This window comes from Heteronotia binoei, chromosome 17 (assembly GCF_032191835.1).
Source record: "Heteronotia binoei isolate CCM8104 ecotype False Entrance Well chromosome 17, APGP_CSIRO_Hbin_v1, whole genome shotgun sequence".
In the NCBI taxonomy this organism is placed as follows: domain Eukaryota; kingdom Metazoa; phylum Chordata; class Lepidosauria; order Squamata; family Gekkonidae; genus Heteronotia; species Heteronotia binoei.
The window spans coordinates 20,771,146-20,782,398 of NC_083239.1; the positions used below are offsets into that span (position 1 = coordinate 20,771,146).

General features: G+C 43.8%; 1 protein-coding gene across 1 annotated transcript; it reads left to right on the forward strand.

Moving 5' to 3' along the window:
* Nucleotides 1–1,252: 1,252 nt before the first annotated feature.
* On the forward strand, nucleotides 1,253–10,413 carry ZBTB8B (zinc finger and BTB domain containing 8B). Its single transcript, XM_060258282.1, has 4 exons — nucleotides 1,253–1,338; nucleotides 4,583–5,565; nucleotides 8,590–8,768; nucleotides 9,946–10,413. Exons 2-4 carry the CDS (start codon nucleotides 4,620–4,622, stop codon nucleotides 10,237–10,239), a joined length of 1,419 nt encoding a protein of 472 aa, XP_060114265.1. The 5' UTR covers nucleotides 1,253–1,338; nucleotides 4,583–4,619; the 3' UTR covers nucleotides 10,240–10,413.
* Nucleotides 10,414–11,253: the final 840 nt, after the last annotated feature.

Below are 11,253 nucleotides of genomic sequence, written 5' to 3' on the forward strand. Positions count from 1 at the left end.
TGCATTTATTTACTTTATATATACTCTGCCTTTCTCCCCAGGCCTCACCAGGAAGATGGCAAACCAAACTCTCAGGGGCACTCAATTATGTTATTGGACAATGGGTACAGGACAGATAAAGCAATTAAAAGGTGGAATTTGCTATAGGTTCTCCCAGCCACTCCCAGGAGAGTTAGGGTTGCTGTATCCACGTTGGGAAACTCCAGGATATTTCGGAGTCCACTCTCCAAAGCATCCAGGAACTGATCTCTGTAGTTTGGAGATTAGCTGTAATTCTGGGGGATCCCCAGGTCCCACCTGGAGGCTGGCCATGAGCATGAATGGCTTTAGAACGGGAGTTGAACATTTTTATGATCAGCAATGGCTAATAGCTGTCCAATGTTCCCTCTAAGCTGCAGAGTCTTGTGAGTAAAAATTCTACTTTGTGAGCTACTTGCGTTAAAGTTGTCAGCTACTGCATAAATTATTGTGCTTTGGGGTCATCCTTCCTGAGACAAAAATGTGTGAGCTGAAGGCTAAAAATCTGTGAGCTAGCTCACGCTAACTCAGCTTAGAGGGAACACTGGTGGTGACTAAAGAGAACCTCCCTGTTCAGAAGAAGCAAACCTCTGAATGTCAGGTAGGCAACATCTGGGGAAAGCCAAGGCCTCTGTGACTGCAAAGAGGTAGGTCTATTAGCTGTTGGAGCAAAATAAAAAAAATCATCTTGCACCTTGAAGGCGGACAACTTAAAGGACATCAATTTCAGCATGAGCTTCGCCCCAGCTTTAGATATGTCCTGTTTGTTTGTTGGCCCGCCAGGAGGACCAGTTCCAGCTTATTTATTTATTTAATTTATATCCGGCCCTCCCCGAGAGCGGGGAATTTCGTGGCAATTTGGGAGCAAAGGAGAGAACAGTTCGTGGAATGGAGGGAGGGAGCACAAGGGATTATGATTCCAGAGTCTACACTCTGAAGCTGCCATTTCTTCCAGGAGAACTGATCCCCGTAGTTTGGAGATCACCTGTAATTCCGGGAGAACTCCAGTCCCCACCTGAAGAATGGCAAGCGCACCTTCCATAGCAACTAGTTGGGGACTGTTCGAAGCAGGATGCTGATCGGACGAGCCACTGCCCATACCCTTGAGAAAACTACAACCCCCAGCGGGCAGCACGGCCGGTGTGCAGCGAGGGTGGGACACACAGCCGCTTCTGAAGCCGGTGCCTTGAGCCCGCCTCCTCATCAGCTAATGTGATTGGCGGCTAGCGCCATTCAAGCAAACTGGGCGGCTCCCGCGAAGCCAGAGTGTATGTGGTCAGGGTAGGTAGAGCTGTGCAGAGCAAGGGACTGCTTGAGAAGGTGAGCGTGCAGAGAATGGAGGTTGCATTGAGGAGGATGGAGCTTTTGCTGGTTGGGAGGGATGGTGGGTGTGCACATATATATGTTTGCGTGGGGTGGGGGGGCAATGCCAAGGTGGGTCGCAGTCCCCTCCGCGCTGTGCTTGGGAGTGTTGGTGTTGGGTGGTACCGCCTCCCATTTCCCCCCACCCCGGTAGGTTTAAGGGGGAGGGGAAGACAGGTTGCTAGTGGATCAGACAAACCCTAGCCCAGTCGGCTCTTTTGCACTTATCTTTAAGCCTAGTCCGCAGGGATCAGCATGTGAAGGCTTTTACAGGATGTAGCAAAATGTGTCTGTTCCAGGTAAAGGTGCTTTTCTGGGGGCGGGAAGGATTCAGAAGCAAAAGTTGGCAACGCTGGGAGCCGAATCGGGCTTGGAAATCATACCATCTGATTTGGAAGCACTCTCTTCCCCTGTTCCCAACCTCTCAATGATACAGTAAGAAAGGAGGTGCACTTTGCACGTGCTCAGGAGTACTTGTCTGCTGTTTTTACTTTGCATGTGCTGAGACTGACCTGTTAAACCATCTTAAGAGGGTGGTGCTCAGTGATGAGGAAGCAGGAGGCCAATTTGCTCTACTGGAAAATCTACTGGAGAGGTGCTGGAAATCACACATGCTTGGCAGACTCTCCCATAATCCCAGACACATGTAGACTGTTTGTGGTTAGGCACAGAGAAAGGAGACCCTATGCAAGCACTGAGGCACATGCATGATGGCCCATAGATCCCCAGGATAGGTCCTGTGAGATTGACCTCGCTGGACAGCTCCAAGTACTGAGACAGGAGGAAGGGATGTGCTCTCTTGCATCTATAAAGAGCCTGCCTCAAAGGAAGGTGGGATGCAGGGAGACACTTGCTGAGCTCTACCTTTCTGTGGTTCCAGTTCCAGAGGCCTTGCTATGTTAGTCTGTTGCAGCATAAATAAACAGGTGTCTCAGCGGCAATGTAAAGACTCAACAAGATTTCATTCCACCATGAGCTTTGGTGGACTACAACCCATCTTTGTGCTATTGATCTTGATAAAACCTAGATTCCACAGCTATTTTTGGTGTAAGCCAATTCAGCTAAACTCAAGAAACAGCCAAGAACAGCTGTTGTGATGTTTTGGGGAGTGAATTTTGCATAATTGCCTTTCACCCTGTACTTCAGGCATATTTATATATATACATATGTTTTCCCTAGTGAGCTGCATCTGATAAAGTGGGTACTAGTTCACTAAAACTTGTGGAATAAAATCTCATCCATTTTTAAGGTGCCACTATCCCGTAGTTGTGTATGTTGGCTGCTTGATTGCTCAGTTTCTAAGGTGAAAAATACTGCAACTTCAGCCTGGCTGGAAGTAGAACTCTCTAACCTGGATAATATTCCTACAATCCATATGTAATATAGTTAGTCAGAGGTCAGGGAAATGCTCTTTGTACATGCATTGTTATCTACAGCAGCAGGAAAGTCCAGCACTGTACATTTGTTATGGCTTTCTGGTTGCCCTGTCCATAGACATGTGTGCAATTCTGAGAGCTGGTGATGACAGTTGTTTTTTAGTGTGTGTAGAATGAGGAGATGGAGGGAAGATGGACTGTCAGGGCTGCCTTCTCTCCATATACCTGACTGGAATGCCCTGCTTAGAGCCAGGAAAGGTGTATACCTGGGTATCAGGCTTGAAGGTGACAGTGATACCTGTATTATCACATGAAAGACATTGAGTTTTGTAGACAGTTGTGGCCTCATGATATCAGTGCCTTGGTTCTCCTGCCTGCAAAATGGGTGCAGTAGTATGATTGTGATTGTCAGCTTTATTCTGGTAATGACAAAAGACCAAGAATGCCCCCCCATCAGTGGACAATTAATGTAAGAAATTACTGGTGATGTGGTTTTGGATGCTTCGGTAGTTCTGCCATTTTGTTGGGAGTGGGGACTTCTTTCCTGAAACAGTTAATTTATGAAAGATTGCTGGGGTGGATTAGTCAGGGAGAATGGGCAACTGGTTGGAAAGGGGGATGGAACCTGGAAGGGACGGTGAATGAAAGCACAGCAGGAGAGAAAGTAATGACTCTTTCCCTGGACCTCTTCTCTTTGGGGTGGCTATTTAATCTATGCTGGCTGTGCTGAAGATTCTTTGTTCCTAGGCCTGGTTGGCATTTCCCTGGAGGGTTTTGCTGCAAAAACCATATGGTTGAGAGAAGCTGGATTCTGCTTCGGTCCTAATGCCCCCTGTACAAGCAGGTCACCTTGCAGAGTTCTGTATTCTCTGGGGATGAATGTTGGAGGGTCAAGGTGTTAATCTCCTAGCAGTTCCACCCTTTCTCCTCTGTGTCCGTATTCTGCAAGCCTATTAATTAGGTCTCCCGCTCCAAAGCCTACTTTCCAATTCCATTTTAAAAACTAATGCAGTTGATTTCCTCAGGTATTTGTGTGTGTGATTGTGGAAGGTGGGGTGGATCTGAAAGCTTGAAAGCTACATAATGGTTTTAAGAGGGCTGCTGAGCATTCTTCCACTCAAACTGAGTGTTCTTCCACTAGGAGCGCTCATGGGCTACTAATCTGTTATCATTAACAACATATGCCATAAATAAGTGTGCATTTCATCTTGGAGTGGTATCATGAGGGGGGTAGTAACATCTGCAGCAGATGTCACACACAGGTGCCGGCCAGCTCTCCTTTTTACTGGTCATCTAATGACAGGGCTGTTGAAAATATAGTTGGGGTGAATGTTTAAACATGTTTGTTGCTTCTCTGGCCAGGCAGTCATTTTGCCCGTGTTCAGTTCTACCCCAGTGGCTGAGCACATGTCTTGAACACAACAGATTCAGTGTTCAGTCCCAGCATTTCTCATTAAAAGGGATCGTGGGTAGCGGATTTTGGTCTAGACTAGAATGTCCTATTGTTAACAGCCTTGCTTGGATCTTGCGAACTGAAGGCTGTGACTTCCCTTATTGAATAAATCCATCTCATGTTAGGTCTTCCTCTTTTCATGATGCCTTCAGCTTTTCATGGCATTATTGTCTTTTTCAGAGAATCTTGCCGAATATAGGTGGGAACATCAGATGGCTGGAATTTCCTGAGATTTATTGTCAGGGTGCGCATTGTTATTTATGGCAGCAGGAATCTGTCTTTGTCCCAGATGCAGTCAAGTCTCTCCCAAGGACTGCACATTAAAGGAAAGGAGCGTCTGTTCTGATGTTCTTTTCCTGCTTTTCCTTGGCAGGGTTGAGAAGTCCTTCTTAGCTGTAGCTGTAGGAGAAATGGAGATGCAATCTTACTACACCAAACTCTTGGGAGAGCTCAATGAACAACGGAAGAGGGACTTCTTCTGTGACTGCAGCATCATTGTGGAAGGGAGGATTTTCAAGGCACACAAGAACATTCTCTTTGCCAACAGTGGTTATTTCAGAGCCTTGCTGATCCACTACATCCAAGACAGTGGGCGTCACAGCACTGCTTCCTTGGATATTGTGACTTCTGAGGCCTTCTCCATCATTCTGGACTTCCTTTATTCTGGGAAGCTGGACCTTTGCGGGGAAAATGTGATTGAGGTCATGTCTGCGGCCAGTTATCTACAGATGACTGACGTGGTCAACTTCTGCAAGACGTACATCAGGTCGTCGCTGGACATCTGTCGGAAAATAGAGAGGGAGGCAGCCTTTTATCAGGCTGACAGTGGAACCTCCAGCTCTGCCAGGGAAGGCACATCCTACAGTGCAAAGACCCAGTGCTCAGCTTCTGTTTCATCCCTGCAGGAGAAGGAAAGGATTCCAGATTGTCAACGAGACCCTCCCTGTGGGGAGTGCAGCAGCTGCCATCCCATTGAGCTTGTAGTGAGAGACCCTATAAGCAGTGACTCACCAGATGACACTAACTCTTCCCTGCCCAAAGTAGTGGAACCAAAAGTGGAATATGATGCAGATGAAGTGGAAGTCGAAGTGGGTGAGCGGCTGCCTCAGTACCCAACTCCATTGACCATAGAGCAGATAGAAGAAGGGCTCCATAGTGGCCAGGCAATGGATCTGGCCTGCAATAATTATCACATGAAGCAGTTCTTAGAAGCCTTGTTGCGCAACAGTGCGGCCCAAAGGAAGGATGATGTGGTTCATCACTTTGTCCGTGGCTTTGAGGGCAGGCCAGAAGATGCAGGAGTCCCCATGAGTTCCATGATGGACATTCATAATGACTGGTACGGAGAGGATACAGGTGAGACAAGAGTTCTTTAGACTATATTGGACTTCTGAAATGCAGCCTTTTACTAAACAAAATAACCTAACACATAACACAGTGCTGACCTAGGCTTCTTTTGATTAGTCTTTATAATAAGTATCGTATGTCTTTTATTTTTAGAATTTTAAATGGCCAGGGCAGCTATCTACCTTCAGAGGTATTGAACTCATTTGTTATGAAGACCTGATCTAACATAAATTCCATTTTGTCAGGCCAGGTCATGCTTACCATAAAATGTAACATGAGATACCAGAGATATAAACATTATAAGGGTGATTTCAGATGCTGAATAGCAACAGCAGGCTTGATTGGATAAGCTGTGATATGCAGAGCAGTAGTAGGTGTGGAGATACCAGTATTGGTAATGAGACAGGAAACCTAGGTCTCAGTTCAGTCCAGGAGGATGCAAAGAATAAATAGACATAAGTCTGATATTAAAAACAAGTGGAGGGACATTTAACCTTCTAGGACATTGCTGACCTAAAAGTAGCAGTTCTCTTACAAAGGAATTTCAAAGTAAGATTAGACTGCTGAATTGCAACTGATACTGAAGTTCAATTTGTCCTCCAGGGCTGAATTGAGACTTAGGTTTCCTGTCTCATTACCAATGCCTGCTATTGTCATTTGGCATCTGAAATTACTCCAATCTCAAAGATATAAGGACCAATGGACTCACGTTCCACCTGTATCTGAAGAAGTAAGCAACGACTCATGAAAGCTCATGCCCTACCTCTAGTTTTGTCAGGTGCTACTGGACTCTTGCTCCTTTCCACTAGTAAAGCTTGCAAGTTGTACTGCTAGGTTCTTTTTTTTCTTCATCTGTTTAAACTGGAGAGGGAGATCTTTCCAAGTGTTGATTTCAGACTGGGCAAAATTCACTCAAGTGCTAGTGAGTGAAGAAAGGTGGAGTGAAGAAAAGCAGCCAGTGAGGTGGGAGGGGAGAAAGGGAGATGAGTTGAACTGGTACATATGGAACCATAAGTGTGTTTTTAAATACTTAGCCATTTACTTCCATTATTAAACAATGGAATCCAATGGAATCGGATTATTAAACAATGGAAGCCAATCAAAGCGTTCTAATTCCTAATCAGGATTTTTTTTGAAAGAAAATCCCAGATAGGCACAGAGAAATCTAATCTAAAAAAACCCCGTTTTTCAGAATAAGCCAAAATAATTTTCTTTTAATGCTCCTTTCCCCTTATCCCAATGTGCCCCTTCCTTTTTACACACATACACGCATGTATATATGTGTGTGAGAGAGACAGAGAGATATTTAATCTCAAAGAAAACAGCAGAACATTGTGTTTGACAGAAGAATTCATCTTCCTATTTACCTACTACAGCCCTGGAAATAGTTGCAAGAGATGTAAAATTGCTATCAGCTGCTAGTAAATTTGGACACATTTCTTGTTCCAAAGTTTGTCTCAGGTGGATTTTTAAAAATCTTTTTAAAAAATAGTTTTATTGAATTTATTTGAAACGATGCAAGTGGAAATCCAGGGAAATAAAATATTGGATTTGTGGGTATTGCCTTGATACCAGGTGAAAGGGGAACTTGGCTATGTTTGTAATGGGAAGAGCATTGAGCATTATACATGTTGGGAAGTTCAGAGCAAATCTTCATGTTGATATTGATCTGAGGTTCAATCGTTACCAGCATGTGGCAGAGAACTATTATAGGGCTTCTGCAGATGAACAGCTCCTTAGTTTCATATGCTCAGATCATATGTGAGACTGCTGGATGTTGAGTTGATGTGAGAATCTGCAGAGCAAGGACTTCCACTGGTTGCAGAGTTATGCAGGTTTTAAAAGTGGAATGAAAATACATTTTGGAGGGCTAGCACGGTATATTGATTAGACTAATAGAAAAGACTTGAGAGAGCTGGGGTTACATTGTCCACTTTGCTCCGAAGTTCACTAGGCAACTTTGGGAACCTCGTTCATTTTTCTGTGTAACTTAACTTGCCGGGTTGTTGAGTATGGTGTGTAATTTCTGCATCATTTAACATGTCCTGTGAATGCTTATGCTTTGATTTAGCTCTGCTTTCAGATTTCTGCCATCCAAATCCTATTGCATTGTTTATTGGACATCCCACCCTGTTGACTGTATTGATTTACACTGTATAAACCACCTTGAGTCTCCATGAGAAAGGTGGACATAACATGAATAACAATAAAATAGGGAGTGGAGAAAAGAACTAAGTACGTTGCTCTGGAGGAAAGATGGAATAAAAATATGAGCATCCAATGTGTATAGGATGGGAAGGCTAAACTGAATAAACCGCTCTTAAAGGGATAGAAGTTGTGCAGAAGCAGGAGGTGGGTGGGCTAAACCCTTTGATTAAAAACAAGCAGTGCTTTTAGATTATGTGAAGTTAGCAACTGGCCCATGCCAAGTCAGTTTGCTTTGGGCAAACAGGTGCAGAAGCTGTTCAAATAGGAAGCACTGCTGCTTTAAAAATGTTGTGTGATTGATAAGTCACAAACGACTCATAATGAAGGCAAGTGGGCTTTGTCAACAGAATTGTGGGTGTGGTCTCCTTCCCACCATTTTGCAGTGACCTGGTTTGGCAGACTGGTGTACACTTCTTCTTTTGTTCCTGGAAGTGGCCTCTGGGCATCTTGGGGTCTTGCCAGGCAGTGGATTGTAGTGCACTAGTCAGGTAACTGTTACACAGTAATGATTAGTTGGTGATGTGGGGTTCAGATGTCTTTCCTGCAGGTAAGAGCTTGTGTTATAATGGAACTGTGTTTCCCCAACTTTTAGCTGTATGCTTCCTGAGAGAATTCCATTTTTCTCCATCCATTGTATTAAGTGATTGTGCCTGCTATTCAGAATGCAGTTGATGCTCATCACGACAGACATAACTCTTCTCTCCTCCACCTCCTTGTTGTTTTGCATCTTAAAGGTTTTTTTTAAAAGAATGACTTTAAAATTGTGATCTCACCTACTCAACAGTAGGTTGAATTATCTGAAACAATATTGTTTTCTTTTCAAAGGGGATGTTCTAGTTGTGCCAATCAAGCTCCACAAATGCCCGTTCTGCCCATACACAGCCAAACAGAAAGGAATTCTGAAACGACACATCCGCTCCCATACAGGCGAGAGGCCATATCCTTGTGAGATCTGTGGCAAACGCTTCACCCGGCAGGAACACCTTCGGAGCCACGCTTTGAGTGTAAGTCTGGAATGTGGCTGAGGTCTTACCAGAGGCAGTTGGAAGATGAGGGCTGTGTTTTGTATTTGTGTGTATTATGTGTGCAAGAATACATTGGACGAGTCTCCTTCTGCCAGAAGGAAATGCCTGCAGTAGTGGAATAGAGCTGCAAAATCTGCCCAAATGATAAAATAATAAAATAGCCACAAAAGCATTAAACAATAATAAGAAAACAGCAGACTTAAAACCCATAAAACAGTAGATCAATAGAGAGCTAGACTGTCAAGACCAGAGAAAGTACATGAAAAAGGCAGAGGTTACCAATTGCACCCAGGTCAAAAACACATTGAAATAACCAGGGCTTTTTTTTGAGCAGGAACGCAGTACCGGCTGGCTTGGTGTCAGGGGGTGTGGCCTAATATCCAAATTAATTCCTTTTGGGCTTTTTCTACAAAAAAATCCTATGTGAAACAATAGGGATATCAGGGGTGTGGCCTAATATGCAAATGAGTTCCTGCTGCGCTTTTTCTACCAAAAAAGCCCTGGAAATAACATTATCTTAATATGACTTAGAAAGGCAAATAGGGAGATGGCCAAATTCCAGATGATGGGTGCCACCTTTACTGGATTGGTTTCCATCAGTAGTTTGATCTGCGGAGAATTATGATGTGTTGATTTTTAAAGTCAGCTTGAAAATAGCCACATGAATTTCATAGGTAGTAATAGATTTCTGGTAAGCCAGGCAGGGAAAGTTGTTTGTAAGATTTTGTTTGTTTAATTATTTATTTTACTTCATTTATTCCCTTCCTTTCTCCCCATTGGGGGCACAGGGTGGCTTACATTATTCTGCTTTCCTCCATTGTATCCACACAACAGCCCTGTGAAGCAGGTCAGGCTGACAATCTGCAAGAGACCCAAAGTCACCTCAGCAAGCTTCCATGGTAGAATGGGAATTTGAACCTGGGTCTCCCAGTTCCTAGTCCAATACTCTATGCACTGCACCGCATTGGCTTTCTGACACACTGGCACATAAATATGTTTAGAACTGAGCTAGTGCTGGGACAACTCAACACCACCCTCAAAATCTAGAACATGCACTGAGATAATCCTCGTGGGTGGTACAGAAACCATCACTGCCCCATTGGAACCCAGGAACGGGTCAAGTAGTCTGTCATCCTGCTTCCTTTTTATCTTCCAGGTGCATCGATCGAACAAACCAATAATCTGCAAGGGCTGCAGGAGAACATTTACGAGCAGCTTGTCCCAAGGATTGCGACGTTTTGGCCTGTGTGACAGTTGTACTTGTGTCACAACCACGCATGAGGATTCAATGCCCATCAACCTCAGTCTGATGGAGCCTTCTTCAGAAGGTCCGGAAAAAAGCGACCCAGACAACGACTGGCCCATCTATGTCGAATCGGGGGATGAAAATGATCCACCTGATGATGACGATGCTGATCCAGACCCTGATGAAAAACAGAGCCTACACTGAGAGGCACTTATGTAGCACCAAAAGGGGAGCCCCAGGAGTAGTGAGGGTGGAAATCTAAATTGTTTTTCCTGTTACCAATTTGTCCTCTTACAGCTGGAAACTGCGTATTTATCCAGATTTATGAAGGTTTTTTGTTTTGTTTTTCTAATATTAATAAATTCCACTTTGCTAGAACAGGTAGGAATGGTGAATTTGGAATTTGGAAATCTCTTTTGGACTTGTTAGTGCTGTGCGCTACACATTAAAAAGGGATTTGGGTCGTGAGCGAGCAGAAGCCCTGTCCCTTGCAATTTTGAGGTATGGGGCAAGTCAACATACTTTTGCAAGTGATAATCTTCTTTGTATGTTTGATTCTCTCTTTCTCAATTGTTCTTCTCTCTGGTCTCAGAAGGGATGCTGTCCTAAGAAGAAATCAAGATGTCAACCTTAATTTCTGTTATATTTTTCTAGCACTGTTGCTCTGTTCTTCCTGCTGTGTTATCCCTAGTCCATAATTTTAATTTTGGAGATATAGAATAGGATTGAACCAAAGCCAATGGGGATAAAATTTGGTTACAGATACAAGTGTATTCAGTAAGCACAGATTTCCAAGGCAAGTACCCAATAGGTTCTGAATTTTCGGGCTTTTCTCTGCACCCTTATTTAAAGTAGGGTGTTGCACTTAGTCTTGAGCTTCATTAGGGATTCTTCCCTGATCAAGCAAGGTAAGGTAAGGTAAGTTTTATTCTTATATCCCGCCCTCCCCCGCCAAAGGCGGGCTCAGGGCGGCTCACAGACATGGCATGCCATGATTTAGTTAAAATACAAAATAAACAATGATTTAAAATACAGTTCAATTACATAAATTAATTAAAATAGATAAAACAGGTGCTATAACTACTATCAATCACAATTATACATACTGTCATACAATCATTGCTGTCAGTTACAGTTATGCATAAGATGGTTAAGGCTACAAACAATTGTTTGCAAGTAAGCAGCTTCCTCAGAAATCTGCAAATTCACTGGGGAACT